Here is a 15452-nt window from a genome sequence, read left to right as displayed (position 1 = left end):
GTTATGTCCGGCCCTCTTGCCCAGTCCTGATCAGCCAGACCCAAGCAGCAACCTAACCTACCCTTGGACTGTATGCCCCTTGGGTGTGAGTGTATGTCATAGCGACTGGTTGAGAGTTGACTGAACGGTCGATCGATTGGTCAGACACTTAGCATGTTATGCTTCTAGTATTATTATATAGGGTGGTATTCAAAGTTCTCACCCAGACCTTTGGCTGAACCTCTCTACATGGGCCATTTAAAAAATATATATATTTTATTGATTTTTCACAGAGAGGAAGGGAAAAGGATAGACAGCCAGAAACATCGATGAGAGAGAATCATCAATCAGCTGCCTCCTGCACACCCCCCACTGGGGATGTGCCTACAACCAATGTACATGCCCTTGACCGGAATCGAACCCGGGACCTTTCAGTCCGCAGACTGACGCTCTATCCACTGAGCCAAACAGGTTTTGGCATGGGTCATTTTTTTTTTATAACTAATATTTGCCTCTTAAACTGAAAAAACTAAACTTCTATGGATGACTCAAAGTCACCATTAGTAACACACCTATCATATGAGCCTAGTGCCGTGGCTGTTTGGGGCACAGGCAATGAATGGCCCAAGACTACTGTGTTTGAGGGCTCCCCATGGTTCCTTTCTGCAATGTTCCTGTTGCATACAGATCCCTGAAATCTGTCCATAAACCCCCTTCTCAGAGGTCTTCAGACTCCAGATTCAGAACTTCTGCTTTAGGTGAGAGGGAGCTAGGAATTCTGGCCATAAAGGATAAAGGAACTGGGAGGAAGAAGATGAGGACAAGGAAATATCCTTGTAGATTCTAATGACTAACAAGCAAGAGTCCAGGAGCCAATGAGGTCTGGGCTTCAGGAGCTAGAAAGAACCCCAGAGAGTTTGGGATTAGAAAGGTGTCTACGGATTCTCTAGCCCACGGATAGCAAACAGGCCTGCTCTCATGAGCCAAAGTGATGGAAATACGGCCTGGAAACTGTTGAGAAGGACTCTGAGGTTACATCTAGACTCTGCAGGCAGCGGCATAGGGACATCTGTCATGAGTATGAAAGGGGATGTTATCACACACACACTGCATACTTGCTGTCCTTGATCGAACTGTACGCTCTCATTCAAATAGATCAGGGTAAAGAAATATTGATTTAACCTTTTTTTTTTTTTTTTAAATCACCAAAGACTATTAGTGTTCCCCTTACAGAGGAAACACTTGTTTAGAAAGCTATCTGGTTAGACCACTTTGGGTGGGAAAATAAGGCCCAGTGGGAAAACACAGTCCGCAAAGAGACAGGACAAAGAGATTCCTAGAATGCTGTGCATGTGGGAAGAACAGGATTCTTAGAGAAGATGCTGTCAAATAGCACTTTATGAAAAGAGTTTGAGCCTGCTGTGGAGTGGCCTGTGAAAAATTATCAGGGCTGGGTAGCCACAGGCCTTTAAAGAACTTTAGATGTGTCTGTGATTGGGTGGTGTGAATTCCCTCTGCCCCACTCCGAAACCTGTGCATCCCAGCAGTTACCCTGTGCAGTCATTATTAGAAACATGCCGAGGAGTGGAAATCACAGGCATTGTCTTCTACATTTGGAGCAGTCACAAAGGAGGAGGAGGAAAGAGACTGAGAGTCCTTACATAACCATGAGAACGCACATCCCCAAGAAATGGTAGAGTTCTTGAGGGCATTTCCCCAAAGATGTGGGACAGAGGGGTATGCAAATTTGATTTAAATCTCAAACACAGATGACTAAGATTTAGTTTCTATAGTCAGGGAAAGTGACAGACAGGGGAAAGGACTCACTCGAGGTCACATAGCAAGGTTGAGACATGACCCAAATGTCCTACTCCTAGCTGAAGCATTCCCCATCCGGCTGTGGGGCTATGCAGATGGGAGCTGTAGTTGGTACCTGTATGTCTCCTTGTTGATGTGAAAATTGAGCTTGGGCTGTTGGTCAGAGAAAGGTCCTCTGTACGTCCAGTTAAAGCCTTGTAGGTCCGGGTAGGCCTCCACTGTGACTTGGAGATTGAGCTCCTCACCCAAGGCCACCTCTTGGAGGAGGTTCTGATTAGAGGTCAAGTTCAAGTAGGCCCTCTCTGGAAAGCAGAACACACAGAAATCTGGGATTAGTGGGATGGTGTCCTGGTTTGTTTGTTCATTTGGTCATCTACCCATTGATCCATTCATTCAGCTGGTACTTCCTATGTGCCTACAACGTCTCAGGCCCACAGACCCCAACCCTAACCAGTGCTTGCCCTCTGACATCTATCTTCCCACCTCCCACCACCCACCACGGAAGCCCAGGGCTTCAAACTCTTCTCCTCACTGAGTCCCTGGGAAAACTCCTATCCTCTCTCCTTATTTGCATAATTAAGAGTTTGAATATATCTGTGGTTATCACTTTTTGGAAAAAAAAAAATTGTAGCAGTAATTCCAAGCTGATGTGGCTCATTGGTTGAACCAAGAAGACATAGTTTGATTCCTGGTCAGGGCATATGACTGGGTTACGGACTCCAACCCCAGTGTGGGCATGCAGGAGGCAGCCAATTAATGATTCTCTTTCATCATTGATGTTTCTATCTCTACCTCTCCCTTTCTCTCTGAAATCAATATATATATATATATATATATATATTGATATATATATATATATATTGATATATATATATATATATATATATATATATATATATATATTATAGCTATAAAAAAAAAACCTCTGTTTTTATCACATGCCCCCAACCATTTCCCCTTCTTCTGATAATAATTCAGTCAATGTAGCTTCCATATCTAGCTCTAAAGTGAGCATGTGACTCAGGCCAGCCAATCAGAGTAATATGTCACCTTTGGACCACTGATTGGTTTGGGGTAGGCATGTGAGTTTATGAATTCATGACACTCATTTTCATGATGTGTGTCTGGACTCTGGGAAAAGAGGAGACCTCATTCTACTGGGTTTCTCATCCCTGGTACTTTTGGGAGGGTTCTACAAAAAAAGTGTACAACTGAGAGTTGGAAAGAAATAGAATCTTGTCCACATCATCTGAACACCTAGACCTAACTGTACCTGAAGTTAATATCCATGGCCTTTTAATTTATTTTTTATATATTTTATTGATTTTCTACAAAGAAGAAGGGAGAGAGATAGAGAGCTAGAAACATCGATGAAAGAGAAACACATCAACCAGCTGCCTCCTGCACACTCCTACTGGGGATGTGCCCGCAACCAAGGAACATGCCCTTGACTGGAATCAAACCCGGGACCTTTCAGTCCGTAGGCTGACGCTCTATCCACTGAGCCAAACCGGTTTCGGCTCCATGGCCTTTTTAGCTATAAGGCCTATAATATACTCTTTTGATTAGGCCCATTTGAGTTGGTTTCTGTTACCTGTACCTAAAAGAGCCATAACTAGTTTCCTCTAATTACATCTTGCATAAATTAAAATCAAGCTACTCTGGGAATCTGAGGAAAAAAGGAGAAGCAGAAGAGGGAGGGAGCTCCAGAGGCCCTAAGTCCATTCATTGTTGTAGATCACCCTGCACTTCCCCCATGATCCCATTGGGTGAGCATTGTCTGTTCACATGTTTATGTTTCATGAGTGTCCCAGGCATAGGTAAGGAGTTTCCAGCAGTGATATTCTGAGCAGTGCCTTCTTCTTCTTCTCTGCCATCAGCTCTCTCCTCAATCCCTGATGTGCCTCCTTCACCCCAGGATCCCTTCTTACCCTCCCCCACCATCCTGATGCTCACCTACCACCCGGAAAACCATGGAAGTGGAGCTGACGCCCTGGGCATTTTTGGCCACACATGTGTAGTTGCCGGCATCTTTGAAGTCTACTTGATGGAGGTTGAGAGTCAAGACTTTGTGGTAACGGTCATGATGAAAGTCATTGTGTTCAAAGATTTTGAGCTGCAGCCAGAAGAAATGGAAATAGTATATCAGGGTTGTTTAGGGGTTAGAAAGATTTGGGTTCAAATCCTCATCCTTTAAATATTATTATCTTCCTTTCCTTGGGCAAGGGACTGAATTCTGAGCCTCCGTTTCTTCATGTGTAAAATGGGACTAATACTGGCCCAGCGCTTCCAGGACTGCAGTGAAGAGGAAAATAGATGTTATGTGCAAATGTCCCAGCCGGATGCACGGTAGGCACAGTGGGATGGGAGGGAGTTCTCAGAAGCAGCCTAATGCCATTTCCCCGTGGGAACATTCCCTTTCCTCCCTCCTTCCCAAAGAAGGTCTTTCTGAAGTAGCTCTTATATCCCTGGGCTTCACAGGTGGCCCAGGAACCCCTTGCTAAGTCAGAAGTGAACCCACATCTGGCTCTTGCCTACAGGCTGGGGCAGAGGTCATGGGTCAAGGGAGTAGTGTACCACCTCCCCTGCCACCCCACAACCCTCAGTGGCATGAGCCGGAGTCCTCGTTTTGGATGATGGCTAGTGACATGCTGGGTGAGTGCATTCCCCTCTCCGGACATGGCCACATGCTCAGCCCAGAGAGCCAGCTAACGGTGGGGCCAGGCTACATCCTGCAAGGCCTGGTCCTGGGGAGATGGGCAGGCTCCACCCTGCTGTCTCCCCCTCCCCCCGGGGGGCTGACCGTGGTGTTTCCGCGTCGAAGGAAGACTTCAAACTTGACGTCAACGTTACTGGCTGAGCACACGATCTGGGCAGCCTCTCCTCGGATCCGCACCAGCTCCGCAGGTTCCAGGGTCATGGTCGGGGGTCCTGGGACAACTGAGGCCAGGGGAAGGGACCCGTGAGCACTCAGGCCAGAGCTGTTGCTCTGCTCCCTGCCATGGGCCAGGCTGCTGGCCAGGGGCCCCCTCGCCACGTTCCCCTCCAAAATCCTGGGAGGCACCCTTGATGCTTCCATTTCCCTGACACCAGGTCTTACCTCCTAAAGAGACTTTGAAAAGTCCAGTTCCCTCGTTCACCACCTCTCCCCAGCCTCACCCCCTCTCTGCTCCTGTAGCAGCCACCTGGAAGGTCTCCGTCTTTCCCCTCCAACCCCTCTCCACCACGACCCTCACAGCAGCCAAAGTGAGCACTTGAGAAGGGACTTGGGTCAGGCCTTTCTCCTGTGCCAATATTCAGCGGCTTCCTGTCACTCTCAGAGTAAAAGTCAACGTCCTTCCCACATCCCCAGGCTCCGGGCCCTGCTCCTGGCCATCTGCCACCCTGCGCTCACACAGCAGCCACACTGGCCCTCCCTCCTGGAACGCTCTCTCGCCCACACTCTGAATGGGCACCTGTCCTCACCCTTCAGATCTTTAGCTCAAAAATTCCTCAGAAAGGACTTGTGTGACCAGTTAGCCTCACATCTTTCCCTACCTGCCCTCTACTCCCTCCCCCCCCTCACCCTCTTTCGCACGCACACACAGCCAGCTTTTTCCAGCTGGGTTTCTTGTTCATCAAGACTGGTATATTATTTACTTTCTCTCTAGTGGGTATCCCCAGCCACTAGCCCAGTGCCTGGCACAAAGTAGGCACTGAATTAATATCTGTTATCTGTGGTTGAAAGTTGATCGGATCCAGTTTCCTAAGAAATCCTACAGGACACATCCAAGGTGTCTGAAGGGGTCATGACAGAACCGGGGTCCAGGGCAGCCCAGGGGTCTGCAAGATGAAGTTTGGGGGAAGCACCCTAGCGGCCTCTGTCTGCAGAGTGGGGTCCTTTGACTCCCCGGGCAGGTTTTGTGGCCTTGAGCCCAGGGTCTTGGGCTAGCCATGCTGCTCTGACCCTGAGCCTGGGGCCACCTTACTCACAGTCCTTCCCAAAACTAGAATCTCGTTCCCCAGTCCAGCAGGGGTGAGGGGGAACAGTGAGCCTGCACCACCACTGCCCCCAGCACCCCTCCCTCTCCCCTGCCCCAGTTCAAGCTGTCCTACCTGCCCACCACCACCTCCCCTTCATCACCCCTCCTTCCTTCGCCCAGTGCCAGCCCCTGGTTGGCACTGAGTGGGAAGTCCACATCTGAGGGTATGGGAGAGCTTCGGGCCCTCCTTCCATTCCTAGAAGCTTCTTCCCACCTCATGACTCTGTGCCTGCTGTTTCCCCTGCTGAGACACACCTTTGAGGGCCACCTCCTTCTCATCAGTCACATTTCTGCTCAAATGAAATGCCACTCTCTCAACAAGGCTCCCCTCCCCTGTCCCCACACACCCGATCCCGTCACCTTGTTCATGGCTTTCCTAGCATGTTCCGTGGACTGAGCCGGTGCTGCCCACTGAGTTAATTACATGCATGTGGTCTGACTCCCGCCCAACACCCCTTGCTTGTCTTGCCCCACTAGGTGGCCCCCAGGTGACGGTGGCACAACTGGAAGGAAGACGTGCAAGAAGGACGGTACCTGTACGTCCCATCAGGCCCAGCCCAGCTGCCCCGGGCATGGTGGCCAGCCTCTGCCCCTGCCCTCCGGGCCTGGCCTGCCCCTCCCTGCCCCTCCCTGCCCCTCCCTGCCCACACACCTTTCCGCACTTTGAGGTGGATGGCGAGAGATGTTACCGTCCTGCCGGCTACTTGAGCGCTGCATTGGTAATAATGATCCTCGAGGAACTTGGCCTTATGGATTGTAAAGCCGTGTCGGGGTGAGAAGGAGTAGTTGGTTTGGCGCAAGACGGGCCGGTTACGGGTCCGCAGCAGCGAGACGCCCGGCTCCAGTGCCGGGTCGGTGAGCAGGCAGGGCAGCACGGCGTCCTGACCCTCAAACACCTCCACTTCCTGGGACAGCAGATTCCAGGGCCGCGCGGGGTCTGGGGTACAGCGGGATGCAGGGTTACGACTGCCCTCCCCCTACCAGGCCCAACAGACTCTGGACCTTAGTGCCAGGGAGGCCAGAGACAGGGATCATTAGCCTGTGGTCACCCAACACCAGGGAAGCTCCATGTTGCTTAGGAGCGGGGGCTTCGGAGCCAAGTCCAGCCCTGCTACTTGCCGCTGTGTGAGCTCCCACACACGTTACGGAGCCTCTGAAAAGTGGGCATAACGTGGAACCTACCTCTCGGGGCTATTGTGGGGACTACATCGAATTAGAAGCACTGCCACAGGTCCTCGATCGTGGCAGACACTTGATAAATGCAGAGCTGGTGTCCTATGATTGGCAGCATTAAGGCCCAGCCCTCCTGCCCATTCCTGCTGGGGCTGCTAGGCCGGCCTCTTGGGAACGGGCCCGAGTCCTCACCTGTGACGTAGAGGTGAATGCTGGCGCTGCCCCCTAGGGGGTCTCCGGGCTCCGTGCAGCGATAGGTCCCCGTGTTTTGGAAAGTGGCGTTGTTTGTGGTCAGGATGCTGCTGGGGGCATCTGGGCCCAGAGTCCAGTGCGGGTAGGAGATGGGGCCGGCCCATTCCACGCTGCCGTTGCCCACACATCGCAGGGTCACGGTCTCTCCTGGCTTCACAACCAGCTCAGGGACACTGGGTTCTATCACCGGGACCCCTTGAGCTGGTGTAGGGGAGAGAACAAATGGAAGTGAGGCCTCCGGTGACAGCCCCTGGGCCATTCCCTGCCTCCGAGGTGGGTGGTGCTCTGGCAGAGGTGGTGCTGGGGCACGGGGTCAGCTGTGACTTGCAGGGTCACCTTGAACAAGTCTCTGCCCCTCTCTGGTCATTGCTCAGACCCTGGCCCCGAACCAGCTTGGGATGGACTGATGTCTCTGACCCCCAGCAGGCCCCTCCTCTGAGAAAGAAGGGCTGGAAACGTTCTCAGCCTCTCACCAGCCACTGTCCCTCGGGGGCCCTTAGCCCCTGCCTCGCTCGGACTTCCCAGCTGCCACTGCATCGCTCTTCTCCCAGGAGCAGAGTCCTCCCGCCTCCTGAAGGGGGCTGCACTCAGTGCCCCACCTAGGGCCTGGCTCAAAGCAGGGGCTCAAACAAGGAAAGGAGGCGACCGATGGATGGGAAGTTCATGGCAAAGTCCTCCGATGTAATTCACACGGGGAAGACGAAGAGGTGTCGGATCGTGGCCCAGCAGAATTTAAAAGGTTTTAGTTCTTCTGTGTGCCCACTCCCACCATTGGACTTCTGGTCTGCAGCCCAGTGGGATGGTTCAGAGGCTCTATGCCTTCGTTTCCCTGCCTCTAAATCAAGGACAATAATTGTACCCATGCTTTGGGATGCCGGGAGGTTTAAATGCATAGAAAGCCTTTAGAGGGTCACCCCATAAGTGCTCAGTACGAGTGAGCCAACCTCTTTTAAGGAAACTTTTTTTGAGGGAGAAAAGAGAACTTGAAACCCGTATCAGGCCCTCCAGGAAGGAGGCCCGTTGCCTCTGCAGTGTCAGCGCTTCTCCAGGGCCGAAAATAGGGGCGGCGGAGGAAGTGAGAGCTGATCTAAGGCCTCGGAGGGGCTGCCAGGCGCCCCGGCCCGCGCCGGCGGAAACACATTGCTGGCGCCGGGCCGGGCCCCCGGTTTCCGCTCCACCTGTGGCCCTTCTCCCGGGGATGCTCTCACTTCTGCTTCCTGACCTTCCTGGCCCCTGACCCCTCTCTGGGCAGAGACTCCCAGGAGAGGCAATGCCACCTGCTGGGCGGCAGAGCACCCTGGGCTTCGGGCCTGGCTCTGCCGCGGACCCACTAGGTGCCCCTGGTGAGAGCAACCGCTGGGCTCTGATGGTGGGAAGCCGGACGCTTCAGCCCTGAGGGCATTCAGGGCATCTCCACCGTCCTTCCCACAAGCATCTTAAATGGATCTGTCCAGCTCACCCCTGCCATCAGTCCCAGAGTCAGAAGTTCCTTCTCTGCCAAAGATTGCAGAAGGCCCTGGCCCTGGCCAGTGTGGCCCAGTGGGTTGGAACCAAAAGGTGATAGGCATGATTCTCAGTCAGGGCACATACTGGGTTGGGGCATGTGTGGGAGGCAACTGATTGATGTTTCTCTCTCTCCCTCTCCCTCCCTCTCTCTAAAATCAATGAAAAGCATATTTTCAGGTGAGGATTTTGAAAAATGACTCTGGGAGGTTTAATTTATATTTTGAGTTTGTACCTATCAGAAGGTGGGCAGCCTCCCTGTCCAAGATTCTCCCCCCACCACCCCAAATATATTTTTATTGATTTAGAGAGGAAGGTAGAGGAAGAGAGAGACAAAAACATCAATGATGAGAGAGAACCACTGATTGGCTGCCTCCTGTACATCCCCTACTGGGGATCGAACCTGCAACCCAGGCATGTGCCCTGACTAGAATCGAACCCAGGACCTTTCAGACTGCAGGCCGACGCTCTACCCACTGAGTCAAAGCGGGTTGGGCCTGCCAGAGCTTCTGATCAACACAAGGGGTTGAGGAACTGGTGGATACTGCCAGGGCCAATATGGGGTGGGGGTGGGGGGCAGCCCTCCTGTGCCATGTGACCAGTGCGGGGAGGGCAGCAGTGTCACTCTGGCAGGCTGTCCACTAAGCCCCACAGAGCTGGCGCTGCCCTGGTGCAGCTGCAGCCACGCAGGCCCCGGCCTGGCGGCTTCTTGCAGGGAAGAGCTTGGACTGTGGGTTACACCGTGTGCATTGGAAACTTGGTTCTTCCTCACAGGCTGGGTATGTGCCATCCCCCATCTGGCCCTTGGGCCACCTTGTCCTCTGGGACAATTAAGCCCCCATCCTCTGGGACAATTCAGCCCCTGTCCTCTGCATCCTCTGGGACAATTCAGCCCCTGTCCTCTGGGACAATTCAGCCCCCGTCCTCTGGGACAATTCAGGCCCCGTCCTCTGGGACAATTCAGTGAGCTACAGCTCCTGTCCCAGTGCTGCCTCAATTGCTGCATTTCTAACCTCCCTTCTGGTCTTGACACTCTGATGTCTCAAGTTTTCAACCTTTAAAGGTCAGAGTCAGACTAATCTGTGATTTTGTCAGGTCCCACAGGCGCCTCCTCCCTCTCCCTCTCCCCGTCCCCGTCCTGCTAGCCTAGCAGGTGCCTTGGTCTCCTGGAGATGCGGCCAGGCAGAAGCACCGTCCTGTTTTGTCCTGGCCTGTTGCCCTGGGTGTTCACGCAGGACAGGGCTGACATCCCACGCTTTGCCCCCTCCCCAGTTTTCCTCCCGCTGGCTTAGCTGGGAAAGGAAGGCCTGCTCAGGCCCCGTCCTCCAGAGTGAACGCTGATCGAGGCCCCTTCTACACCTGCCCAGGCTTCACCCTCTTTCCCCAGCTTCTCCGCCCTCCCCATGCCCCAAATGTCCCTTCCTCCCACTTATTTGAAGGACCCTCATCATCAGTTCTCTCGACCTCACTCCTATCCCTAACACACACCAAAACAACAACAACAACAACAAAAACAAAACAAAACATGTACACACTACACACCAAGGCCTGGGACACCATCCCTAGCCCAGGGTCACAGCAAGCCTCTCCCCATCTAGGGTGCTCTGACCCCGTCCCCCGACTCACTCACAGTAGCACCCCACAGCCTTGCTCACTCGCCTCTTCAGTCTCCTTCTGACCCTCTTACCCAAGCCTCTCAAAGAAGGACCCCTACCTCTTCAAGCCTTTCCAACTCAGGCCCTGCCTACAGCCAGTGAGCGCAGGCCCGCAGAGCTGGCCGAGCCCTCGGGGCTCTGCGGGGCCTCCCGCTCAGGGTAGGTCTGGCCCAGCAGCACTGGCATCTCCTCGGAGCTTGGTAGAAACGCCATCTCAGGCAGCACCGGAGACCTACTGAGCCAGATCTGTGCCGTAACAAGATTCCCGGACGATCTGTATGCTCGGTGATGTTTGAAACACTTTGTTTCAGTCTAGTCCGTCACCACCCCCGACACCTGCCATCCAATAGGTGTGGACACCGAAGACCCGAGAGCATCAGGGGCTTGCTCGGGTCACACAGCGAGTCAACATCTGCGCTGGGACTGATCCACAGCCCTGGCCAGGCTGCTTCCGCCCCTTCAGCACCTTTCCGAGGCAAATAACCCCAAACCTGCAGCCCAGGCTGGGGAGATGGAAGCACAGAGCTGGTACACCCAGTGAGGGGCAGGGGTTCGAGTCTTCCCTCAGGAACCTCTCTGTCACAGCCCCCACCCCCCACCCAGGGCCCTCCGTTCTGCACTTACCAGGCCAAGTTGTGGCCGCCAACAGGACCAGCAGAGGCCCCGGGCCCATGGCTTCTGCAGGGAGGCGGCAGGCTGGCGCAGGGCTGGGGTGCGCGGGCCCTGGGCTCCCGGCTGCTAGCGCTGCAGGGACCAGGAACACTGGCTGGACACGTTCCTCTCACGCACCAGCTATTTGTCTAGCTTCCCTCTTCTTCCTCCTCCTCCTCCTGGGCTCATCCTTTTCTTCCCCTTTTAGCAGGCTAGGCAACCACAGAGTTTGGAAATCTTGGGTCTTTAGAAGAAAACAAAGCCATGACCCCCGGGGGGAGGGGTTGGAGTCTGGGGCAGGGCCAGCCGGAGTCTGAGTTTGCTGGCGAAGGTTGGTGCCCTCTGAAGTCACCTTCAAAGGGCCCTGGTGGAGGAGGTACAACCCAAGGTCAAGCAGTCAGCAGGTCAGTAGCACAGATACGTGTTTCCAGGGTGACCTGGCTGAAACAGAAGGGAAGCTGGGTTGGTTTGGGAGAAACTGACAACAGCAGCAAGAAGCTTCCATTTGCTAGACAGTCAGCCAAGCCCTTTACAGTCATGACCTCCTTTGGTCCCCACAAGAACTCTGTGTGGTCGGTACCATTATCATTCCCATTTCACAGATGGAAAAACAGGTGCAGAGAGACCAAACACTTGAAACTTGCTGTGATTACACAGTTCCAAGTGGTGGACCCGGGCTTTGGATCCAGGCAGCCTGGTTGTAGAACTGCCTTTTCATGGATGCATAAAGTTACTTATTTGAACAAGGAGTTTAATTGTGCTGCTATATTTCTTAGGAAAAAATAGCATTCCTCTGCCCTTCCCTTTCCTGGAGACAATTGCTTTTATTCCTTTTAGTTGATTGCTTAGTATTTCCTTTCCTATTTCTAAATAACATGGTTGTAAAGTTATTTCCTAAAACTAAAAAAAAATTCCCAATATAACATTAACTCAGGAAAATGATTATTCTTTCCATGTACTGAAATTATATGTAATGTATTTTATATATACTTTTTTTTTTTTCAAGACTGCGGCTTTGGGAGTGGGCCAAAGCCATCAGTTGAACACCCCTCGAGTGTTCCCAGACTGTGAGAGGGCCCAGGCCGGGCTGAGGTACCCCTCCTCCCCCAGCACAAATTTTTGTGCATCAGGCCTCTAGTCTATCAGAAAAACTCTACCTACTAGAGCTAATAAACAAATTCAGCAAAATTGCAGGATACAATATCAACACACACATAAAAAAAAAAAAAACCCACATGGTATTTACACTAGCAATGAGCAATCAAAAAATTTTTTTATATATTTTATTTGCCATAACATCTAAATGAATAAAATACTTGGGAATAAGTTTAACCAAACAGAAGTAAGATATATACACTGAACACTCAAAACACTGCTGAGAAATGAAAAAGACTAAATAATGGAAAGACATTTTATATTCATGGATTGGAATCTTTAATATTATAAAGATGGCATATTCCCCAAAGTACCCTACAGAGTCAATGCAATCCTAATGGCCTTTTTTTAAAAAAAAAAATTGGAAAATGGAAAAGCTGATTCTCAAATACACATAAAATTTCAAGAGACCCCAAATAAGCAAATCAATCTTGAAAAAGAACAAAGTTGGAGTCACACTTCCCAATTTTAAAATTCACTACAAAACTACAGAAATCAAAAGAGTGTGGTATCAGCATAAGGATAGATGTATAGAATCATCAAAATAAAATTGAAAGTCCAGAAATAAACCTTCGTATCTATGGTTAATTGATTTCAACAAGGATGCCAAGACCATTCCTTGTAAAAGAACCATCTTTTCAACCAATGGAGTTAAATAGTTCTGGTCAAGACACTGTACTCACCTCCTCCCAGGACCACACCGAAATCACAACTAGATTACAGAACAATCACCTGAATGACTATCTGGAGACTACCTGAACAGAAGTCCTATAACTTACAAGGATATAAAGAAGCCAGGAAGAGACTGGTAGGGCGGCGGCTGAGACAAACTGGCCCTACAGTTGAGAATCTGAAGGGGTATCTCAGCTGCAGTGGTCCCTCCTTAGAAGCAAGGGGACTCAGCCCCATGCCCGGCTCTCCAGCCCGGAACACCAGTGCCAGGAAGAGGAGCCCACGTAACACCTGGCTGTGAAAGTCCGAGATATGTCACCTGTCCCGGTAAGGTGGGAACTCAGGCATCTTCTTAAAAGGCCAGTGCACACATCCTCACTTGCAGGCACTCACCTTGGGCTCCGGCAGAGAAACAGTGGCTCCAGGGGCACCAGAGACATAGAGGGGGACCTGAGATGTATGGCTTCAGCGTGAGGCAGGAGGGATAACCACTGTTTTCCTGTGCTGAGCCCTCCCTCCGTCCGTATGACCCCATCTGAAACCTGTCACTACTCCTGCATGACCCAAGGCTCTTCCAATGACAATCAGTCTGGGCCTGTGTTGCCGTAGTTCTTAAAACTCTCAAGGAATTTCCGCAATCTTTTTTAAAAATCTCAAGGAATTTTGGCCAAGCGTGGAGGTTCCAGAAACATACAGGGGGAAACTGAGTTGTGTGACTTTAGGGCAAGAGCAGGAGGGACAAGTTCCATTGTCCCTGTGTGGAGCCCTCCTCCCACACATTCCATCTGATTCTGCATTAGCCTGGCGAGCTCCCCTCGCTCCGCCCTCATGGCTCCCTGAGACACTGACCCCTTCCCTGCAAAGGTCTGCAGGCCCCATGCTGGTGTACTCCCAGACCTTTGCTGGGTGGCCTCCGGGGCCAAATTTAAATCTGTATCAACCTTGTAAACACCACTTACCCCACCCTGGCAACTCCCTGACATGTTGCCTCACTCAGCTTATGTAACACATTACACTCTTCAGGCAGTTTTGCCGGCAGCTGGCCGGTCGCAACAGTTCTCAGAGTGCCTTGGGCCTTTTGGTGACCTGCTGCGGGCCCAGTCCTGGTGGCAGCCAGCCTCGGTTCACTTGGTTTGCATGGCCTCTTCCATGGGTGTCCAAGCCCAGCACAGGCAGTGACCAGCCATGGATGGCTTTGTAGCTCCTAGGTGGCCCCAAACCAGTCACAGGCAGTATATCACACTGAACTGCAATGGAACCCCGCAAGAGTCCCCCCAAAACCAACACACCTGGTGGCCAGCTTCAGACCACCACAGAGCCCCACCTGGCCAGCTCCACAAGCAGCACACCCACAGGGTAGTTAGTCTCAGCTGGCACCAGACCCTGCCATGGCGAGTCCCTCTCCATGGGGTCTGCGCCCCCACAGCAGACAAGTCCTCATAGCCAGTCAGCCTGAGAGTCAGTCCCACTCACCGATGTGACAACAGCAACCAAAGGTCAACTGCAATGGAGGGCAAATGCCACTCACACAAGAGAAACTTCTGGAGCACACAGCTCAGGTGATCAGGTGACTGTGTCACTGGGACCCATGAGATACCTACTACATAAGGCCACCCAGCCAAGACAGGGAGACATAGCAGATCTCCCTAATACATAGAAACAAAGAGAGAGAGAGGCAGCCAAATTGGGAAGAGAGAGAAACATATCCCAAATGAAAGAGCAGGAGAAAGCTCCAGGAAAGAATACTCCATTTAACAACTGCAGAATACACGTTCTTATTAAGGACACATGGACATTCACTAAGATAGACCATTTCTGGGCCAACCCAAAAAACATAAAAAGTTTAAATAACTAAATTATACAAAGTATTTCTTGTACCATAGTAGAAATTATTAACAGAAAGATATCTGAGAAATATCAAATATTTGGAAATTGAACAATAAACTTATAAACTTTGAGTCAAAGAGGAAATAACAGGGTAAATTGGAAAATATTTTAAATTGAATGAAAAAGTAATCATCTGAGTTTTACTTGAAGAAATTAGAAAAGTAAATAACAAATTAAACCCAAAGCAACTAGAAGGAAAGAAATAAAGATAAGAGCAGAAATCAGTGAAATCCAGAACAAACAAAAAGAGAAACCAAAAACAAAACAAAACAAAACATACACACACACACACACACACACAAAAAAAAAAAAACAAAAAAACCACACCCCCAAACAAAAACTAAAACGTGTTTCATTGAAAAAAAAAATTAGAAAATATCTAAGAAAAAAATTAAAAGACACAAATTACAAATACCGAGAATGAAAGAATTGACCTCACTACTGTTAGGTCTGATCATATAACTGAGTCCAAATAATGGAATCGATATCCCCTCCCCTGGGAACTGACCTTTAGAACACTTCACACTGACATTCCCTTTCGCTTAGACCACATTCCACTTGCTCGGACCACATTCCACTTGCTCAGATCATTATCTCCCCCCTGCACACCCGCCCAGAGAATTCTCTGCCCAGAAAAAGCCCATCCTTTAAAATCTCTGACTCCCTGTGCCTGGGTGCTGGTGCC

General features: G+C 51.0%; 1 protein-coding gene across 1 annotated transcript in view; it reads right to left on the bottom strand.

Annotated features, from left to right (window-relative positions):
* CSF1R (colony stimulating factor 1 receptor) overlaps window positions 1–11269 on the bottom strand; it is a 28728-nt gene extending 17459 nt beyond the window's left edge. The window contains exons 1-6 of the mRNA XM_084884204.1: window positions 11027–11269; window positions 7185–7445; window positions 6472–6756; window positions 4601–4737; window positions 3754–3913; window positions 1913–2099 (exon numbers count right to left, since the gene is read on the bottom strand). Coding sequence (XP_084740330.1) covers window positions 1913–2099; window positions 3754–3913; window positions 4601–4737; window positions 6472–6756; window positions 7185–7445; window positions 11027–11075 — 1079 coding nt within the window. The 5' untranslated portion in view covers window positions 11076–11269. The remainder of the gene's footprint in view (window positions 1–1912; window positions 2100–3753; window positions 3914–4600; window positions 4738–6471; window positions 6757–7184; window positions 7446–11026) is intronic.
* Window positions 11270–15452: the final 4183 nt, after the last annotated feature.

Source organism: Pipistrellus hanaki, assembly GCF_964339955.1.
Source record: "Pipistrellus hanaki genome assembly, chromosome: 5".
Classification (NCBI taxonomy): Eukaryota; Metazoa; Chordata; class Mammalia; order Chiroptera; family Vespertilionidae; genus Pipistrellus; species Pipistrellus hanaki.
This window is presented reverse-complemented; position numbering and strand designations above follow the sequence as displayed.